Raw genomic sequence first — 21,006 nt, 5'->3', positions numbered from 1 at the left:
AACTTCAGCATTTCTTCTGTGAGAAACAGAGCAGCAGGTTTATGCACACCCAGACTCGCTTCCGAGCAGGTGCTTGGAGATATTCTCAGGAACCTGCCAGTTCTGCAAACACTTCTAAGTTTTGCATTTTTACTTAGTGGATAATATAAAACATTTCCAATCAGAGAGACTACACTTTTGCAGGGAAACTCAAAATGGAAATACATGAGTAAGTAAGCAGGTTGCACTGGTGTTGGTGGGGGTCTATGGACATATTCCTGGGGTCTTGCAAGAATATTTTTCTTTATAAAGGAGCTGTATATATTACTCACATTTGAAACATACTGATCTCTAGACTGCTGTTCTCAAATGCCACTCTCAGCCACTGCCCGCTGTTGAAGTGTTTGTTGGTCCCGAATGAATGGAAAGAAAAAGTGATGCTGCTTGATGTACCAACATATGTACGTAACGCATGTGTGAGCCGCACTCTGAGAAACCCTGAGCTAGCCGGCCCGCTATTGAACTCACTGTGCAGAAGGGGGATTAGAGGGCCTGAGGGGAGAAGGCCACCCAGCAGCCCCAGAACTGGGGCCACCTGAAGCAGGGAGTTGTGAGGTGAATGTCTCCCAGCCTTTGAGGGACTATGGTAGTTGATGCGCAGGTCTGCTCTGACCCCTAGTGGCAGGAGAGGGGCACTGTCTGCAGATATCTTGGCAGAGAACCCACCGCAGGCCGTGGCAGCTCAAGGGTCGGAGCTCTGGTCTGTCCAAAAGGAGACATGGAGGAATATTTCCTTCTCCCGTCGGCCTCCTTCCTTTATTTGTGCTGTCAGTGGGAAAGAAGACCCTGTTCTGGACCTCAGAGTACTTCCTGATTAGGGGCCATCACAGCCGGCAAGAAATTAGCATCTTCCTCTCCAAGGGCCCCTGCTGCTATTGCTTACTTGGTCCAGATGGGCACGTGTCCCCCTCAGCGGTCATCCTTGTGCATGGGGTCCCTCGAGTTGAATTTGTTAAGTGGAAAGAACTCATGAAACCCATTTGTAATGAAGCGAGGTTTGTGGTTGGCCCAGAGGAGACGTGCTCCCTTCATGACACTAACTGGTCCTCAGACCCCGGCTGAAATGAGCTGACTTCAAGCAGACCGTGAGAAAGTGGCTCCATCCCTCTTTTCTCACTCCCCCAGAGGAGGGCTTGTTCACAGGTAAGCTGTGAGGTGTGCTGAGGGCTGGGGAACCGTGGTGCCCCAGGGTGGACAGCAGAACTGGAGACGATGCGCTGGGAGGCGGGCAGACTCTAAGGACAGATGGGTACAGTTGGTACTAAGTACGGAGTAGGTGGGCCTAAGATGCCCACATCTAGAAATGGTAGGACTTCAGCTCAGTGCCCAGGAGACCTTTTCAAGAGCCTGGCAGTTTCCTACTGGACAGGCCACCTTGAAAGCAGCCAGCAGCCCATCCCTGGGAAGGTGCAAGCAGGGAGGGCATGAGCTGGGGCCTGGGTGTGCAGGGGCTGAGGTGGGGAGGGGCCAGGTGGTCCCTGGAGACCTGCTGATGCCCTGGCAAGGGCTGCGTGTGCCTGGCCACTTCTCTCCTGCCCCCCCTTCCACCTCACTGCCCTCTGTTCTCTCCTTCACCCTGTACCTGACTCTCGGCCCAACATGAGAAGGCCAGTGCGTCCAGCCTTCCGTCTGCATCAGATTGACATGTGCAGTACTTTAGACTACGCACTGGGTGACTTTGTCCAGGTGGAACATTACTTTAGGGTTTCCAGGTAACCATCTTCTCTCTCTTTTTCTGTCCCTAAGAGTGGGGAGGAGAGATGACCTTGAGCAAGCATGTGTCATGCCAGGCATTTATCATTGTCACACAGAGTCTGTCACCATGTCATACAGGTGAGGAGACTGTGTCTCAGGGAGGTTCACACATTGTGCTGGGAGCAGCCAGGATTCAGACCTACACATCCCTGAATTCCCAGTGAGCCCATTGGCTCCTCAGACTTACTCAGCCAGCAGCACCAAGGCACTGGAAGGGAACATCCATCCCAGACGTCAGCTTTGTTTTCTTTTTCTTTTTTGGAGGGAGGCCGAAAACCCTTGGTTTCTAGTCACCCTCAGTCCATCAACCAGTTGAATTATATGTTCAATGTGGACTCATTTTGGGGTTCCTAAGACCCTTTCATCAAGAGCCAGGGCCCTGAGTTTGGGTCCTGGTTCCATCTCTTACCTTTGGCGTGACCTCGGGCCATCACTTACCTTTCAAGACTTTGTCTATCATCGTCCATCCTCTCTGCATCTCAGAGTTGCAAGGACTCAATGAGATCATGTATGTGAAGCTCAGGAGACCTGATACCAACACACAGGGCTCATTCTATATATTTAATCTTTTCTGGAAAGAGACAGTGGAGAATACATCTGGACATAAATGATTCATGGACATGTCACAGCTGCTGACACTAGTGGTGACACACATGACACCGATGGAATGTATTGAGCTTGATGGAGCACTTGACTCATTGACGGAAACTGGTTGATTACCCAAGGACAGCTCAGAGTGGCGCCACACCTTTCCTGCCCTCACTTTTCCAGAGGACACACGACTTAATGATCTTTGGGTGTTGGAATGACTAGAACGTGTTGGCTGTTTTAACCATGTTGTAGGAGACTGTTGCTAGGCGACTCTCTTCTGTGGTCTAGAAAGAGAGTTGATGTCCCAGAGGGGGTGTCTGTGGCTCAGACGGGACTGGCCAGATGAATGACGTCAGGGGTACAAGGCTGGTGGGCTCCGTGCTGCATTCAAGAGGAGCTCTCCTCTGGCGCAGTCAGATTTGCAAATGGCCCTCCTTTGTGAGTCAGCATGCCTCCGTAGGACAGACAGGCAGGCTGGATGCAGCCCTGGGCCATTCCTGAACTTGGAGAATTTGGGACCTGCTGTTTGGGTTGGGGGCAGCATTCTTGCTGATTTCTTGGCACTACCTTTCTGTAGGCCAGGCTCTTCCCTTGATGGTTCAAGGCAGGAAGGGCAACATTGCACGCGGGACTTTCTGTAGCTTGACACATGGAGCACGTAAGCAGACATGTGTGTTCATGTGTGGGTGTGAGCCAAGTGAGGATGGGAGCGGTGTCCGCAGGTTTGTCCTCTGCACCTGTATTCTGAGGCTGAGGGTCTGAGAACACTCTGCCCCAACTGGCTCATGCAGTAAGCAAGATCCATTAGCTCGCTTAACACGAAGGCCCGGGTGACTTGTGGCTCAGTGTGCTCACGGGCAGGCAGGTTCCTTCCCTGTGCCCCTCTGCCATCCCCATCTTGTCCGCTTGGCCCTTCGGCGTTGTCCCTCACAGCCCACGGTGGCATTGCCATTCTAGTTACAGACATGTCACAGCTCTTTTGGGAAACATCGAGGAAATCTTTCCTCAAAGACCCCGGCAGGTGTCCCCTCATGTTCCACTGGCGAGAGGATGGGTTACGTGACTGTTATAGACGGTCACAATTGACTCCTTTGTCCTATGGAGGAAGAGGGTCTATAGGACCAGGCAGTGGCTCTGCCAGCCAGGAACAGGATGGGATGGCACTTGTATGTGAGCAACTAACAAAGTTTGTCTCCGTGAGTCTTTGCACGGGGCTCTGAGTCCCTGTGGGCCCTGGACAGCGAGTTCACACAGTGGGAACCCTCCCCGCCCCCCGCAGTCCTCGGGCCTTTTAGCGTTGCCCTGCTTTTAGGAATGTCTCGTTTCCCCGCTGACTTGGGCACTCCTTGGAGGCAGGGCTGCATCTTATACTTCTTTGGCTCTCCTCCCGCAACTCTCCCAGTACGTGGCACAGTGCTGGGCACACAGGAGGCACGTGACCAGTGCTGGTTAGTGACACCGAGAGTGGCCGCATTTATTGGGTACTTCTTTTTTTTTTTTTTTTAAATTTCAAAATATTTTTTAATTTTTCAATTACAGTTTACCATCAATATTATTTTGTATTAGTTTCATGTGTGCAGTGTAGTAGTGAGACAGCCAGGGACCATTCTTCTTCGATATTCTGCCCAGTGACTTGGGCTTAGACAGCACTTTGATTAGTATTTCCTCCCTTTGTTCTTTTTTTTTTTTTTTCAGATTTAATGTGTTTTATTGATTAAAATATTACATTTGTGCCAATTTCCCTTCCCTCTGCTCCCCTCCACCCGGTGGCCCCCCTCCCTCCAGTTGTCCCCCCCTTTTAGATTATGTCCATTAGTTGTGCATACAGTTCCTCCCAACCTCTCTCCGTCTATTCCATTCCCTCCTACCTTGATCCCCAATTCCTATATCATCTCCCTCCCTTTCCCCATTTCCCCTCCCTGTTGACCTCCCCCCAATATGTTTCCCGTACCCACAGTTCCTTTTCCACTCTCGTTGCCTATTTAGTTTGCCTTTGTTTCATCTCCCTAGCTTCTGTTTTTTTTTTAAACCAGTCCCTTTAACATCTCATATAACAGTGGTTTGGATCTAATGAACTCTTTCAGTTTTATTTTGTCCTGGAAACACTTTCTCTGTCCTTCTATTCTGAATGACAATTTCGCTGGATAGAGTATTCGTGGTTGTAGGTTTTGGATTTTCATTACTTTGAATATTTCTTGCCAGTCCCTTCTTGCCTGTAGGGTCTCCCTTGAGAAGTCAGCTGATAGTCTAATTGGGACCCCTTTGTACATAATTCTTTTCTTCTCTCTTGCTGCTTTTAAGATTCTCTCTTTATCTTTAATTTTTGACATTTTGATTATAATGTGTCTTGGAGTGGTTCTCCCTGGGTCCAGTCTCTTGGGAACTCTCCTTGCTTCCTGGACCTGCAAGTCTATTCCCTTCCCCAAGTCTGGGAAGTTCTCCTTTATTATATTTTCACTCAATTTTTCAAGTTCTAGTTCATCTTCCTCGCTCTCTGGCAAACCAATGATTCTTATGTTGGGCCTTTTATAGCTGTCCCAGAGGTTTCTGATCCTCTCATTGTTGCTTGCCATTTCCTCTCGCTGCATTGGTTGACTGCTTGTTCCTTCTCCATATTCCAGTTTGTTGAAATGAACTCTGGATTTTATTTCCTTTCTTTCTGTCTCGTATGCGGTTTTGTTCCTTTCGTTATGAAAGTTTTTCGCTTCTTTCATATCTTTTTCCTGCTCTTTTGTGAATTCTGTAAGCCACCTGATAACAATGGCCCAGAACTGAGCCTCTGACAGGTTTCTTATCTGTTCATCTGTCAGGTTCTCTATCTGCTGCCTGGTGAGCTGTGTCACCGGTATTTCTATAGTTGTCTGCCACATTTTGACAGATGTGTTTTGTTTTCTTGGGCTGGCTGTCGGGGGCAGTGCCTGTGTACGCGTCACAAATCAGCGACCGGCCGGCGCCTGCCTGTCCGAGACCTATTTCGCAGCCCTGTGGTGCTTTCTTTGGGGGCGGGGGTCCAAGATGGATTCACACAGTTATTCAGCCAGGAGACCGGGATCCGTCCTCCCGCCCCTCTGGGCCTCACTGTTCAAGGCGATGCGGCGGCCGCTCTCCCCAGCGCCGGAGTCGCGCACCGGCAGGGGCTTGGCCGCAGCTGGGACTCCTCCCCGGGGTCACGCACCGCCAGGGGCTTGCGCAGCTGGGACTCCTCGCCGCCCGCCGCTCAGGGTGCGACCGCAAACAGCACTGCCCTCTTTAACTCTTACCTGCCCAAGTGGCACCGCTGGTTTATAACTTCATATGTTGGACTTCCGTGTAGTTTTATTTTCTGGAATTTCTAGTTATCCTTTGTTTTGAAGTAGTTGTATTCCTCTTTAGTTGTAAAGGGAGACCTAGTGTGTCTGTCTAAGCCTCCATCTTGGCCGGAAGTCTATTGGGTACTTCTGATGTGCCAGGCTCTCCGCTAAGAGTGTTACGTGCGTGGCCACCTGCCCGTATTATTGAGTGGCTGAATGAGTGATCAAAGGGAAGTGATGCGGGTTTGGGGGTTCCTAGAGAGAACCTTCCCTTCCTTGAACTCTCGTGTCACCTTTGAAGGCCTTCAGAACCAGGGAGCATCATCCCTGTGGTAGGTGGGATCCTCTAGGACTGCCCGTGTCGGAAAATCCTTCCCTGGGTGCAGCCGAGATGTGCCTGCCTCACTCACACCGCTCTCCTTGGTCAGGTTTCAGACTGACGCAGGAGGCCTGCCGGGCAACGTGAGGGCAGCTGTCACCTCCCAGGTCTATCCCTGCTGTGGGCTCAGCGACCTTCGTCTTAGCTGTCCTTCTCGTCTTTGCATGCACAGGACAAGCCCCTGCCTGTTCTGGTTGTCCCTTCTGGGTCACTTCACTGTTTACCGATGTGCCCTTTGCTCTTTGGTGGCCCTATGTGGGCACAGGGCTCCACATGGCCTGAGGCCCTCTGGGCCCTCTGAGGGCTCCAGCCTCGAGTCTGGTGGGCATGTCCTGTGTCAGCAGCAGGACCTGGCAGTGGGCTCGTGTTGTCTTTAGCTGCTGCAAGCCTGAGTGGTGGTTCAGTGCACGGATCGGGATGAGCCCTGGCCGTAGTCCACCAAGCTGCACAAGGCACACTGTGGGGTGGCAGCAGAAGGGACACCCAGTGTTTAGATAGAGAAGGACACCTAGTTTTCTGGAAAAAAGGTCAAGTTGGGGTGAAGGATGTGACTGCATGATGCTGCTTGGACCGTGTCATTCCCGATTTCAGATGAGGAAGCTGCAGCTTAGAGAGGTAATAGAGCAGGGTCACACCGGTTTGGTAAGCTGTCCAAGCCGCTTTCCTTCCCTGCAATAACCTGTGTCCACCTGGCAGCGGATCTGGGGCATGGACCCCTCAGACTCCCCTGGCCAGTATCCTCCCTCACTTCTGCCAAGAGCCACCCATGCCCAGAGCGGGTGAACATCCTCTGCAAACTCTAGTGATGAGAGCGTGGGCCACCCAGAGAAAGAGTGTGAGAGGCTGTGTGTGCTGTGCACACGTGCTGAGGGCTGCGTCTGCAGAGCCCGCTGGCGGGGCAGGCCGTCTGGAGGGGCCTGGTTCCCGCTCTCAGCCCCATCCCCCGCTGTCTCCTCAGAGGGCCATTCGCGTGCGCAGCCACTCCATGGAGACCATGGTGAGCAGCCAGAAGAAACCGCATGGTGGGGGTCTGCCTGGCAGCCTCAGCGGGGGCATCTCCCACAACAGCACGGAGGTCACCAAGGCCACCTTCTCGGTGAGTACCTGCATGCTCTGGGGTCCCCCAGGTTGTGGTCCAGGAGGAGTGTGTTCATTCAGGCCTGGGCCAGGTGATGAGGGCAGGGTGAGCTGCTGATGGAAGGAAGCTGAGCCTGCCTGGGGGTGACCCCTCTTTGAAATCGGAGCCTCCAACCAGGTGACGCCTGGGGCTGGCCCACACTAGGGCCTCCTGTGGTCCTGTTCTCTGAATTTCCTTGACACCTGGGCCTTCTCCTCCGGGCCAGCCCTGCAAAGTGGTCCTGGGGCATGTTTCTGTGCCCAGGGCCTTGGGACCCATGACTGTGAGAGCGGTGTCCCTCCTTTGTCGTTATTAACGACAGTAGTAGCTGCCCCCTGCTTGCTGTGCGCCAGGCATTGAGCAAAGTGATTCATGGATCCCTGAAACAGCTGTCTGAGGTAGGAACTGATGTGCTCTCCATATCACATTTGAGGAAGAGGAGGCCTGGAAGGGTTAACTAACTTGCTAGAGATTGCCCAGCTAAGCTGAAGTACTGGGATTTGAATGCAGGTTGCCCAGACCTCAAGTCTTTACTCCAGATCTCTGTGTGTGCAGTTCTAAGAAAAGAAAGCCTGGTCAGTAAGTGGGTTTGGGTCTGGTCAGCGTGCACCAGTAACTGGCCAGGTGAAGAAACCACAGGATGACTTTGGATTTGTATACATTAGGGTTTTCTTTCTTTTTAAAATTTTTTTGTAGTAGCAGAACATACCCACCCTGATACTAATAATTTGTATTATAAATGGCTGTGTGTAATTCATTTGACTTATCAAATAGTATTTTCATAGTATTATCTTGTTCCTCCTGGAAGGTCTGTGAAGTATCAGGGCAGGGCAGAGATCTTCAACCTGTGGATGAGACTGGGGCCCAGAAATGTTTTCCCCTTGTCCAAGGTTGCACAGCATGTGAATGGTAAAGGTTGGGGCCTGGGTGAGAGGCCTGGCGGAGTCTAAAGATTGGCTGCAGGTTTCCACCCCCCCCCCCCGTTGTCCCCCACATGTGGCAGAAGCAGGGCCACATTCTTGGCAGGCTCCCTCTGCCGTGAGTGCATGTGGACCTGGCCCTGCCACTCTAGTTCTGTCTTGTTATTGTGACACCCAGCTTGGATCTATTTATTTGCAAGCAGTGGATGGAGTCAGGAGCCCTGGGTTCTTACGTTTGTCCAGCCAGTGATTTGCTCCACGACCTACGACCTTGACCAAATTCCCTCGCTACTCGACTCCACAGCTTTCGCATCAGTAAAGGGAGGCCACTGCCAGGGTTCTCTCAGCTTCGTGGTTCCCAGTCTGTGACTCCTGTGAATCATCCTGTCCTCTTCAATATGTGGGATTCTCCTTAGGGTAGTCTGGACCCATGTTCCTCCAAGAATTCTGGTCTTTAGTGGATTGTTATCTGGGGCCAAAGGGTTGGGTTAACAACATGGGAAAATGGGCTGCAAGTGGCTGAGCCTTGGGTTTCAGCTGCTCTTATGCAGATCCCGGCCTTCCTGTCTTGCTGTTTCCTGGGATCTTTCCAGACCAGTTGCGGGGAGGGTGCAGGGGCCATTTGTAGACCAGAAAGGGGGATTCAGGGAAGGAGATCTGGGTTTGGGGAGTGAGCACTCACCTTGGCGGTTTCATTGGCAGCCTCCAGTGGCGGCGGCGACCGCGAAGAACCCGTCGCGGAGCCCCATCAAGCGGCGGTCAGGGCTCTTCCCCCGTCTGCACACGGGCTCCGAAGGCCAAGGGGACAGCCGGACACGATGGTAACCGTCCAGTGTGGGTCCGGTCACCTCCTGCAGGAGGGCTTGGTGCAGCCTCAGGAGATGGTCCCCATGTCAGGCCCCGCCCACCACTGTCACTCACTCAGCTCTTTGCCCACGGAGGCAGCGCCAGTGGTCTCTGCATCAGACATTCACAGTTGTTCTTGTCACGTTTTACCCAAGCTAGAAATGTTGCTTAGATTCTGCTTCCTTTTTCAAAGCATACTCAGATGTCCTCTTTATGGAAGCTTTCCCTGATTCTGCCAGGCAGAGTTAGTTGAACCTTCCTTTGGGCTTCTCGAATGTTCTTCTTTTTTATTTTATACTTCACCCTTTTTTGCTAACTGCCTTTCTGCATCTTTATTGGTGAACCCATTTGCTGTTTAATTCAACCAGTAGTGTTCAGTGAGTGTCTGCCCCTGGGTGGGCCCCATGCTCAGATAGGAGCTCCAGAAGCTTGCAGTCTCTTGAGGGAAGACAGGTGTTTAGATTGACTAAGAGTTTTCAGGTTGCCTGCTTGTAGCCCTGGATGAAGCATCAGCCCCAGCCTTGGGTGTGCAGGACGAGGGACAGGCTTGTGGAGGGGGTGGGGGCCTGCGTTTGGAACCTGTATGTCTGAGTGAGTCTTTGTGGCCCACTTGGTGCAGAAATCCAGAGCTCTGAGTGGTCAGAATCGCTAATCTTGAGCTTAGGAGTGGGGCTGTGACTGGAGAAGGAGAGGCAGGAGTCACTGGGCTGCAGGGGGCATTGAGATGGGTCAGTGGCTGCGCTCGCCCAAGGGTGTGTGTAGAAGGCCTGGGAACACCAGCACTTGTGGGCAGTGGAGGAAGGAGAGAAAGCCAGTGAAAGAGGCAGAGGCGGGCGGTGGGGGAGGAGGACGAGAGCCTGCAGAAGGGGAATCTCAGAAACGAGGGAAGAGCCGTTCCTGGAGGGAGAGTCAGCAGAACCAGATGTGCGGAGGCGTCTAGCACCGTGACCTAAGCCCCTGCTTGTGTTGACTGTTAGCAGTTCATCAGCGACCTCATGAGAAGTGCGTTGAGGCACTTTGTGCCTCTAGGATGGCTATAATAAAAAAGACAAATAATAAGTGTTGGCAAGTGTAGAGCCATTGGAACCCTCATGCATTGCTGGTGGGGACGCAACTAGTCTGGCAGTTCCTCAGAGGGATATACGTGGAGTTTCCATAAGACCCAGCAATTCCACCACTCAGTGTATACCCAAGAGAAAAAACGCACATGTCTGCATGTAAAGGACTAGCACACAGATGTCTGTAGCAGCATTATTCACAGTAGCCAGGAGTGGGAATGATCTAAACGCCCATCACTCAATGAATGGATAAGTAAAATGCAGTATATATAAAAAAGAAATGGAATATTATCTTGCAATAGAAAGGAGTGAAGTACTGATTGACACATGCTACCACATAGATGAACCTTTCAACACTATGCTAAGTGAAAGGAGCCGTTCACAAAAAGACCACAGCACATGTGTGATACCATTTATATGAAATGTCCAGAATAGGCAAATCTGTAGAAATAGAAAGCAGACTAGTGGTGGCCAGGGGCCAGGGAGGATTGTGAGTGTGTGTAGGGTTTCTTTTAGCGGGATAGAAATGTTCTAAAATAAGATGGTGGTCATGGTTGTGAATATACTAAAAAATCATTGAATGGCGCACTCTAAATGAGTGAGCCATATGTGGGTTACATTGCCACGAGTCTGTTATAAAAATGGAAGTACATTAAGGACAGGGCTGTCTTCTCCCCAACAGCAGGCACGGAGCAAATAGTGGGAAGCAGTACATGGTCTTTGTTAAACTACAGGGGAAGCTAACCCACTTACCCGGCACCCCTCCTGGCATGGGGGGCCACCTCAGCATGTGTGCCTAGGGAACTCATTTTGTAGTCTGTGTGAAGGGTGTCCCCGAAGGCACACAGCTGTGCTCTGCCAGCACCCTGCGGGGCGCACGTGCACTGGGCTGGTTCCTGGCTGTGGCGGTGGGTGTCCCAGACCCCAGTGCCTTCCCTCTGTGGTCCACTCTTGAGGTAGAGCTCTGTCAGCTGGGCGGCCTGCTTGGGTGGGGGGTGGGCTCCATGGCATCAAGCTCTTGGCTCTCACCCAGAAGCCTGTGTAGCCCCTTGCAAAGCAGAAAACCCCGTTGTCTGCCCCCTGCGGCCTCTGACTGGCCCCCTGACCTCACCCCTCTTCATCCTCATTTCCTCAGTGACAGTGCATCCAACAACGCCAAGGCTCTGGACGGCGGGCACTCTTCCCAGGAGGTCAAGTCCGAGACGTCGTCCAATCCCAGCTCTCCGGAAATCTGCCCCAACAAGGAGAAGTAAGTGGGGGTGAGGGGAGGGCGGCTGGCTTTGGCCCCCTGGAGCCCTGCGGTACGTCTGCTCCCGGCATCGCCTGCCCTGGGGGCTCCTTGGAACACAGAAGCCCACAGGCAGGGCACGGGGAGCCACTGGTGGGCAATGCAGTTGGTGGGAGGCCTGCCTTGCCCTCGGTGCTGGTGTGCGACTGGGACCTGCCTTGCCGTCCCCTACAGGCCCTTCATAAAGTTGAAGGAGAACGGCCGGGCCAACATCTCTCGCTCCTCCTCCAGCACCAGCAGCTTCAGCAGCGCGGCCGGGGAGGGCGAGGCCCTGGAGGAGTGTGACAGCGGGGTAGGTGTGGCCCTGTCCACCCTGGGCCCACCTGCTCTGTGCATTAAAGTAGCTCCTGTAGACGCAGCCCTGTCCCATGTCTGGGGAAGTATAGAAACAAGAGGTGGCCCACTCAGCTTCTTTGCCCTCAGGGGGTCTCCCTGTAGTGACATGGGAGCAGCAGCAGAGGGTCAGAGGCCAGGCTGAGGGGTGTCCCTGCCCTGGGGTTACTGGCTGGAGACGATAGGGGTCAGCACTCTATGGGTGTGGGTCAGGGCCACTTCCTGGGGACGGAGGGGAGCCAGGGTTGAAGGCAGCAGAAGGAAAGAGCATGTCCAAATGGGGCGTTGGGGGCAGGGGCTGCCCTGGGTCGGCTGGCCTCACTCACCCGGCCTCTGTTTCCAGAGCAGCCAGCCGTCCACAACCTCGCCCTTCAAGCAGGAGGTGTTTGTCTACAGCCAGTCCCCGAGCAGCGAGAGCCCCAGCATGGGGGCAGCCACCACTCCCATCATCATGAACCGGAGTCCCACAGGTCAGTGGCGTCTGGCGGTGTGTATCATGTGGCCGGGGCACAGCCTGTGCCCTGGTCACCCTGTGGCGCGTGAGTCCTGAACTGGCCAGTTCCCACTCCATCCCCAGGGTCAGGCCCTCAGGCTCTGCTAGCTCACCGCCTCTGTTCATCAGCCTTAAAAAGCCCGTGTGCCTGTCCTCTCCTTACTCGTGGGGAACTGAAGCTCTGGGGGCTCAGGGATTTGCTGGAGGAGGTGGGATTGTTGAGGTTCTTTCCACAGACCTCTCTCTCCACCTCACCTCTGACTCAGGGTGCTCTGTCACAGCGATGGTCCTCCACATGCGAAGGTATTAGGTAGGGACAGTGTCACAGGTTCCCACTGAGGGAACAGCACGTGCAGAGTCCTGGAGAGAACTGAGAGGCTGTGATCTGGAATCACACATGGGTCAGTGCATCTGGAGTTCACAAGGGTGACAGGGGACAGGTGAGAGAGGAGACAATGGATAGGAGACAGGAGCTGCCATGGAGCCCCTGGTGAGGATTTGGGCCTTATCCTCAGGCGGTGGAAGCCACTGGGAGTCTCTGAAGGTTCCTAAGTAGAGAAGCGCCATGTGGAGTTGAGAGAGCGTTTTGGTGGCTGCAGTTGGCTCAGTAGGCAGGCTTGGTGGGAGCAGGTGCAGGGAGGGAGATCAGCAAGGGTCACGGTGAGCGGCGAGGTGGGATGGGCCACAGGTCTGCGGGGCGCTGGAGCAATGGCAGAAGCATGTGGATTCAAGAGATGCCAAGGAGGTAAAATCTTCCAGGCTCAGTAGTGGGGGGCTCAGAGAGAGCAAGGAGTCTGAGCCTTTTGGGGTTCGGTGACCTCTGCAGCTGGGCGGAGTAGGAGGAGCCAGCTCTGGGGAGGGTGAAGGGCTGGCACCTGTGGGGTGTCCTGGCGGACGTGCACCGTAGGCACTGCTGGGCGCCGTGGGTGCTCAGAAATCCAGGCCTTGGTCTTGCCCTTGGGGAGGGCAGCACAGTGTGGGGGCAAGTGCAGGAGCCTGGAGCCGGGGCCTTAATCCTGGGTCTCCCACTTACTAGCAGTGACATTGGACAAGTTACTGGGCCTTTCTGTGCCTCAGATCCCCCAAGCAAAACAATGGAGGGATGGGAAATAGTTTCTACCTCATGGTTATGTGTAGATTAAATGAGCTTACGCTTATAAGAAACTTACAACTGTTAACCTACATGATTGCTAAATGAGAAGAGTAGAACAATAATATAATCAGAGGTTCTCAGCGGGGAGTGGTCTTGCTCCCTGGGGCTTATAGGGCATTGTCTGGACAAAATGTCTTTGGTTTTCTTGATTGCAGGAGGGGCTACTGCTGGCATCTAATGGGCAGAGGTCAGGGATGCTGTTAAGTGTCCTACAGTGTACGGGGTACAAAGAACTACCTGGCTGCGGTTAGGACACTGATGTAAATGATGGTGTCACAGAAAGGACCCGTTCAGGTGCTTCCTGTCCCTCAGCTCCCCCTGGCCGGGCAGCTGCGGAGCTGGGTTGTAATGCTGGCTGCGCAATTGACGGCCCACCCCTCTGAGCCTCAGTTTCCTCATCTGTAAAGCGGGAGGTCATACAGATTCCCTGATTTTTTAAAAAAAGGCTTAATGAACTATTGAAGGAGTGAATGAAAGAATATGTAACCAAGCTTGGCTCCTACTTGGTGTTAAATAAATATAAAAATAACCAAGGTTTTGAGTGAAGGGAGGTTTAGCAAGTGTCTGTGATTTACTGAAGGTCACTGGGGGCAGGAGGGGACTTGGAAGGTGTTTACTGCCCCCACACTGCTCTCCTCATGTTTAACCCTGAGGGCCGCCTTTCACCCCTGGCCCCAGAGAACTTGTGCTGGGTACCTGCAGGCTCATTCTGGCCCTGCAGAGATCTAGAAACCTGTTTTAGACTGTTTGACTGCCTCTGAGGAGAGACGGGGAGGAGGGGAGGGAGGTGGCCTGGAAGGGCCTGACGTCTTCCATAGTCTCAGATGCCGTGACTGTTGGTCATTTTATACCTGGGCTCCCAGGGGCCCTGGGAGGGGATTGGTGGGTCACACCAAGAGGTGCTCATGGTGCTGGGCCTCCAGGTGGGGTGCACTGAGCTGTAGGTTTTTGCCCTGGGCCACAGGAGAACCAGAGAGCCAAGTGCCCCTCAGCAGTGGGCTGGTGAATGCTTAACATCTGGCTCTCCTGCCCCCCCCCAACATCTGTATATGCTAACTGTAAGTTTTACTGATGTGAAGGATCCAAAGCACACAATTTATAAATCATGACAAAATATACAATATTCTTTACTATAAATCCCATATAGCCAATTGATGCTCACAAAAACACTTTTATTAATTATTTGCCTAACTTTATATTCATAGCCACCTCAAGGTGCAAGTGACAAGCAAGTGTAGTTCCGACATGAATGGTGATTGATATGATTTTGGCAGCGACCCAAGCAACTTCTTCATAGAATCAGACCATGGTTTTCGAATACTGGAGGGATATTTACTAAGTTTTTTGTGCTATTCACAATGCTGTTGACACAGTACACTTTAAAATTTAATCTCTAGTACTAATATTTCCCCCATTAGTCCCTGAAGTTTATACACAAAACAATAGAGCAGGCTGATGTGTAGCATTTGCTGATCTCAAGCAGCCAATGTGACGTGGAGCTGGGAAGAACCTCCAGATAACAATACATGTAAATAACCTTAAAAGAATAGGTAATAGTAAAGCGTAGTGAAATAACAAGGGAGTGATGACTTTTGAGTATTTTTTACCTTTGAAGAATACCATTCAATTATAAGCTTATATAATTAAATTTAAAAAATGACTGTGTGTAACAACCAGCTCAAAACATTAAAAAAAATTAAGAGTTCACTCTTATGAATTGGTGCAAGTCGGCCGGAGTGTCCGATGCAGGGAGGAGGCCCCCTTCCTGGCCTCGCTGCTGGTTCCCTCTCCACAGCCCGTGACCAGCCACAGTCCTGCTCCCGCCCTTTTTTTTTGAAAGAGAAAGAACCATTTTTAATTGATATAATTTCATAACAATAGCATGTTCAATAATGCAGTGTATAAAATTTTTGTAAGTGCACCAAACTTTTTATTTTTACTTTTGAAAAAATGTTTTATCATTTATGCTATTATAGTTGGCCCAATTTTTCCCCCTTGGCCCCCCGCTCCATGAGCATTTTCTTTTTCCTAGATGCCAAAAGCAGAAATTCCCCGAGGTCAAACCTGAAATTCCGCTTTGATAAGCTCAGCCACGCGAGCTCCAGTGTGGTAAGGATCGAGGGGTGCAGGGGTGGCAGGGGAGCCTCCCGTACCTCGCATCCAGCCTCCTCCAAGAGCTGGCCTTCGTCTCCGGGGGCATACCACAGCGGGGGAGGGAACGCTCTAGCCAGATCTGGGGGTGACGCCATCAGTTCCACATAGTGCAGGCGTCGGCCGGGGGGTCACCAGCCACCTCTGCCACACATCCTGTGTTACAGCCACACCCTTGGACACACCAGCTGTGATCTGTGAACTGTTGGCTCCTGGGCCTCCAGTCTCTTCCTGGGCTCCCTGGGGAATGAGAGCTGAGTGCACCAAAGTTGCAGGTGGTAGGGATTATGTTGTCTAGTTTTATAAATTTTGTATGGATTTCTCTTGAAACAGGGTCACTAATGTGAAAACGGAGTCCTTCGCCTGTCAAAGGTGGGTCAAGTGTGTGTCCTGCTGTGGCCATGTGGTCTGATAACCTGAGAACAGCCGTAGAGACCCTGACAGCTGGGGAGGGTCTATCACCTCTTCCAAAGGCTCTGGTGGGGCCCAGGAGCGGGGAGAAGGCAGATGGCCTCAGGTGTGGATGGGAAGCGTTGTTGGGTAATTTGGGGCAGACTCACTGAGGTGATTCCCTGACCCGGAGGAGCCCAGTTGAGAGGCAGTAGCCCAGAGCCTGCTTTCGTCTCCTGGAGGGGAGAGTCCTCAATTTGCCCCCTTGCCTTTCTGCTCTCGGCAGCCACTCCCTCCTTGTGTCCTTGGTGCCCTAAGCATTGAGCAGGTGACCTGAGGGAGGACCTCTGCTCCTGGCCGCAGTGCAGGGAACGTGTAGAATTCAGCAGACCAGGGCCTGGGTCCCGCTCACCTCAAGGCCTGAACTCTTGCCAGTGAAGTCAGTAGAGACCCTGCTGAAGCCCCACCCTGCAGTGGGGCTCCAGGTGTGTGAGCTGCAGTTGGAACCAAGGGGAGGGACAGAGCTGAGCTCATTTTATACAAACCCGATCTGTGAAGAAACAGAAGGGACAAGGGGAATGCATCTCTCACTCCTACTGCAGATGCCTCTGTTCGCCAGACTCATGTTTATGCCCAGCGTCTCAGGCTGTCTGAAGCCTGGCGCCCTTGTGTCTGGCACCCCCCTGTCCTGGCGTATTCCGCGGGCTGCGGCCTTGGGCACATGTGGCCTCCCTTCCTTCCTTCACTCAGCATTTGTCATCTCCCTCCTTCTTGTCTCTTTCAGGGAAGCCCTGACTCTGTCTTGGAGAAGGCTACTGTCCTAGCATTTGGGGGTGCCATTCACTACTATGACCGTCACAGGCCTGTTGATCCACGGGCCACCTGCCCACCAGACTGGCTATCTGTCCCAGTGTCCCGACCCGGCCACAGCCCTGCCCGCCTCTTCGCCAGGACACCCTGCCAGCACCTCTCCTTCTCTGGACAAAGCCTCGTTCCTCCAGTCTGCCCTGCTCCTGACTCCCCGATGTGCCGTGTGTCTGGGCCATTTGTTACCTTGTTGTCTGCCTCAGAGGCAAGTGTTGAGCAAGGGGGACTCTGGGTACTGGGGGCTTAGAGACCCTTAGAGACCAGAGCGGCAGCACAGCCCCACAGCAGGACTGCGCCGAGGGCCGGGCGGCTGCATCCTGGGCCCAGCAGGTACAGTGAGTGCGTTCTTGTTGGTGGAGGGAGCACTTTTTCAGGAGCCCCCTTGTAGCCCCTCGAGATGTCCTGGGAGAAGTCAGCTCTCTTGCTCCCACACCTCTGGAGCTCCCAATATCTGTTCGCTTGCGTGCCGGGAACTCCTTCCCCTCCTGCTGACAGTGGCCCCGGCTGCCTCTGTCCCTGCTGCCAGTGCATCGTGAGCAGCCTGGCTGCGGTTGCAGTGGCCACAGAGCTGGGCGTGTGTGGGAGTGGGCGCCACACCCTTCCTTTTGGCCTAATTTCACACAGGCTCCTGATTGTGGCTGCTGTGGGAGGAGCCCTGTGTCTGTCGCTCCCCTTGGAGCACATGTTTTTCCCATGAAGGGGCGGGCAGCCAGGACAGAGGAGGAATTCGGAAAGAGTGAGCCAGCGAGCGCCTGCCTGCGCCCTGGCTGAGGACAGCCTTAGCCGCCAGGGCGAGGCTGGGACCCAGGTCTCGGCTTGTGGAGAGTTACCTCAACCCAGCTCTTAGGGGCAAGCCGGAGAGGTGAGGTGGGGATGACTCGCCAGGCGTGGTCAGGCTGACGGTGGGTGCAGACTTGGGGGAGGGGAAGGAGCGGCCTCCTGCATTTTACGTGGGGCCCTCAGTGCTGCCTGAGGGCCTCTTTCCAGCGACCTGCCCTTCAGCTTTGTCAGGGCTGGATGCCCAGTCCTTCCCTTCCCCACAGCTGTCACATTGGTGGCATTCCTGCAACCTGGGCCCCAGCTGGGTGCCTTTCAGACACCTGTCCCTGCAGCCAAAGCCGCCTTCCCTGGGAGGAGCCAGCACGCCCTGGCTTCTCACCACCCACCCGAGTCTGCAGGTGGTTTCTGCTGGCAGGCCCGGCGGGCTTTAAGGGCTGGTGTCCTCCAGGGAAAAACAGTCTGAAGAGTAGACCTTGGAGGTGCTGTGATTTCAAGTACATATGGGGCCTCAGGCCATGGGGCTGCCAGGGTGATACTGGCGGGGCTCCTGCGCTAATGAGCAGATGATCAGGATTTCCACCCAAATGCTTTATTTGCATTGGACCTGGGCTTATGCCCAAGCCAAGGCATATAAACGTGACCCTTGTTTTTGAACGATAGGGCCATTGCCCCCTTGCTTTTCCAGTTAGAGTAAAACCTGATGCTTTGTTCCCCTACTCACGTGGACGTTGTGGGGTCCTGTCTGCAAGCTGGTGGACCACTCCCCTCACACTATTTGGGAAACGTGTTTACTTAAAGTACCAGTCCAGTAGAATTTATTCTAGTCAGAAGGTCAACAACGTCTGTTTAGATTTTATTACAAATCACCACAGCAGCACTCAGTGCTGGAACGAGGCCCGCGGACGCCAGCAGCGTTCTGTCGGCTGAGTTTCTGAAGGAACTTGGAAGGTCAAACGGCATTTCTTTAAAAACGATTTCAGGGCTCTGGCTCGCTTCTCCAGGTAGCCAGCATTTACAGCTGCTCAGTGGTTGTGCTGTGTTGTGTCGTGGCCTGGCGGTCCTCTGGGGTTTCCAGGTGTTCCCCACTCCGTCCTGCTTGGGGACCTCATACCCACCTTCCCCCGCTGCTCTGGCCACTTCCCTTGCAGCCCCCACCTGCTGGCAGCCAGTGGCCAGGATGGTGGGTGTCCAGGGGAGCTGAGAGGTACAGGTCTGCCCTGAGCATCACAGACCTGAGAGGTCTACCACTGGGTGCTAATGGGACGGTCTGGGGAGGATCTAAAATGTCCCTCCCTCTGTGTCCTGTGTCACCATCTCTAGAAAGTCCATTCTGTGGCTTCCAGAATGTGCATGACCAGTACCCGCCCTCCCCAAATCCCAGGGCTGAGGGGGAGGAGGACCAGGACCCAGCAGTCTCTGCTCCCCTTTGGGACCTGGACGCGGTGCCTCCCCGCCCCCCTTGCTTCTGCTCTGGCCCCAGCTGTCTTTCCTTTTATTGCTATGCCCAGTCTTGGGGCTCAGAAATTTGCTGAAGCCTCATCGGTCCTTGTGACTAGACTCATCCTGACGGTGCTCGTGCTGGCATTAGAGGCGTTCTGATCCTTCGGACATAGGACATGTGTTTCCTGGACACGTCTCTGGCTCCAGGAACTGCCTGACTCACGGAAGAAGTGACACTGGTCAGGCCCTGTGGGCACCCACATGCCTCTGCTCAGATGACACTTAAACACAGATGCAGAAAGAGCCTGAGACAGGTCTCAGCTAGTTTCTGTCATGAAGGGAAAGTAGTGTTTCCTGAAAAATATTTCGTGGTTCAGCCTTGTCAGTATCATCTTATTGTCCATGCCTTCTGGCCTTCTTTTAGCATCTGATCTGGCCACATCATCTTCCAGATGAGAAACCTCAGCCCCAGTGCAGGGAAGAATAACTTGCTTGAGGCAAGAATACACAACCCAGGGCCCTTTCTTTGACACCTACATGGTTGGTTCAACAAGTGGCTGCATTTCCTGGGGCCCTGGCTGGGAGATGTCAGCAGTAAGGGTGCTGGTGGGGCCTCTGGCTCTGTCCTTTTTGTTGGGAGGAATATTCTCTTGGATTTTTTCAGTGAGGACTCTGGAGGTTTGGATGCAGCTTGGGCGAAGAAAACGAGCAGGGAAAGAGATTTCAGTGGCTTCTTCCTTGGTGACGTCAATTCTTCAATTCTGGCATGTAAGGGGGATGCAGGGCAGGGCCTAGACACATTATCCAACCCTCAGTCTCCCCTTTTAAGTTTAGAAAAGTATAAGTGAAAAGTTTTTTATTTTCCCTGATCCTTAAACAAAGGTAGTTAGTAGAAATGTAGACTCAAGTGACAGGTGGGACGAGAGCCTGCTTCAGTTCTTACCCTGCCTGTTTAAGGTGCCAATGCAAACACTACCTTCTTCATTCAGTCATCAGTCAACAGAGACGGGTCTGTCATGGGGGAATGGTCAGAGTTCAGGTAGATCTTCTGGCTGCAGGTGGCTAGCAGGGACCTGGCCCCTCAGCTGTACTCAGGACTCCACCCCTCCTCCCCCCGCCTGTAGCCACCCCTTTCTCAAAGGCGAGGGGTGGGGGTCAGTGCAGCTGGCCCAGGCTGTCTGGGGGCTGGCTGGGGTAGTCGGCAAGCTCTGATACCCATTTTACCACTATAGCTCCTTGCCCCACCCAACCCCATGGCTCCCTCCTTTTAGCTGGGCCACGTGCCCCTTGGGAGAAAGGAGACCACCCCCAATAGGGCCAAGGATGGGGCGCCAGGCCTGGAGTGAGTCTATGGGGGCAGGGGCTCTGTTCTGTGCCTTACCTGCCCGGGGGAGAGGGTGTGTAGCTGAAAGACTGGAATTTAAACGCCATTGTCTTTGATTTTGTGACATTTCCACTTGGAAGGGTCAGTCCTCCCCTTCCTGCTCCTTAGCATGTGTGCCAACTCTCCCCTGTCATGGCGTTCCCCTCCCACACCCCAGCCCGGGGAATGCTGACATGCAGTGTGCGGAGATTCTTCTGTGCGACAGAACCTAAGAGGTATAGCTTGGAAATGCTGATCCACGTGGTGATGACTTTGCTTTTTTTCCTCTTCGCCAGGGAGTGATTTGTAGACCCTGACTGCCTATGTATGTAAATAGTGTACATTTAATTTATTGCTATGGTAGCATATTGTATTTGTTAATGTATAAAACAAATTCTAAAAGGTTGACAAATGTATATTTTGTTGCTTAAATGTGTCTTTGCAGAAATTGACAATAAATAACATATTTTGTGTCCATCAGTGTTCAGACTTCTTTGCTCGAGGCCCCACTCCTGAGCACCACCTTTTAGCTCACAGGGGTTCAATGCGGGCAGCCCACGGGCCATATCGGGTCTGTTATCTGTTACTGAAAAGTGGTTTAAAATTTCCCAGTTACTTGCTGATGTTTAAAAAAACTGACCACAATTAAAAGTATTTTGAAAACCTAGAAATTACATGGAAAGTCTGAATTTTCTGCTCCTGTTGAAAATCAGATGCTGGATGCAGGCCTTCCGAGCGGCGCCGATTGGGACC

General features: G+C 53.0%; 1 protein-coding gene and 1 long non-coding RNA gene across 2 annotated transcripts in view; both read left to right on the top strand.

Annotated features, from left to right (window-relative positions):
• The window catches only part of RAP1GAP2 (RAP1 GTPase activating protein 2), a 132,831-nt gene extending 117,465 nt beyond the window's left edge, over positions 1 to 15,366 (top strand). The window contains exons 17-22 of the mRNA XM_090257232.1: positions 7,013 to 7,150; positions 8,794 to 8,912; positions 11,131 to 11,244; positions 11,458 to 11,575; positions 11,965 to 12,086; positions 15,295 to 15,366. Coding sequence (XP_090113358.1) covers positions 7,013 to 7,150; positions 8,794 to 8,912; positions 11,131 to 11,244; positions 11,458 to 11,575; positions 11,965 to 12,086; positions 15,295 to 15,343 — 660 coding nt within the window. The 3' untranslated portion in view covers positions 15,344 to 15,366. The remainder of the gene's footprint in view (positions 1 to 7,012; positions 7,151 to 8,793; positions 8,913 to 11,130; positions 11,245 to 11,457; positions 11,576 to 11,964; positions 12,087 to 15,294) is intronic.
• A 379-nt stretch (positions 15,367 to 15,745) lies between these two features.
• LOC149997849 (uncharacterized) lies at positions 15,746 to 20,924 on the top strand. The gene is made up of 2 exons (XR_016514292.1): positions 15,746 to 15,785; positions 16,588 to 20,924. It is a non-coding gene; the product is annotated as an uncharacterized LOC149997849 (long non-coding RNA).
• Positions 20,925 to 21,006: the final 82 nt, after the last annotated feature.

This window comes from Furipterus horrens, unplaced genomic scaffold (genome assembly GCF_987537825.1).
Source record: "Furipterus horrens unplaced genomic scaffold, mFurHor1.1.pri manual_scaffold_11, whole genome shotgun sequence".
In the NCBI taxonomy this organism is placed as follows: Eukaryota; Metazoa; Chordata; class Mammalia; order Chiroptera; family Furipteridae; genus Furipterus; species Furipterus horrens.
The sequence above is the reverse complement of the archived record's forward strand: the minus strand, read 5'-3'. Positions and strand labels throughout refer to the sequence as shown.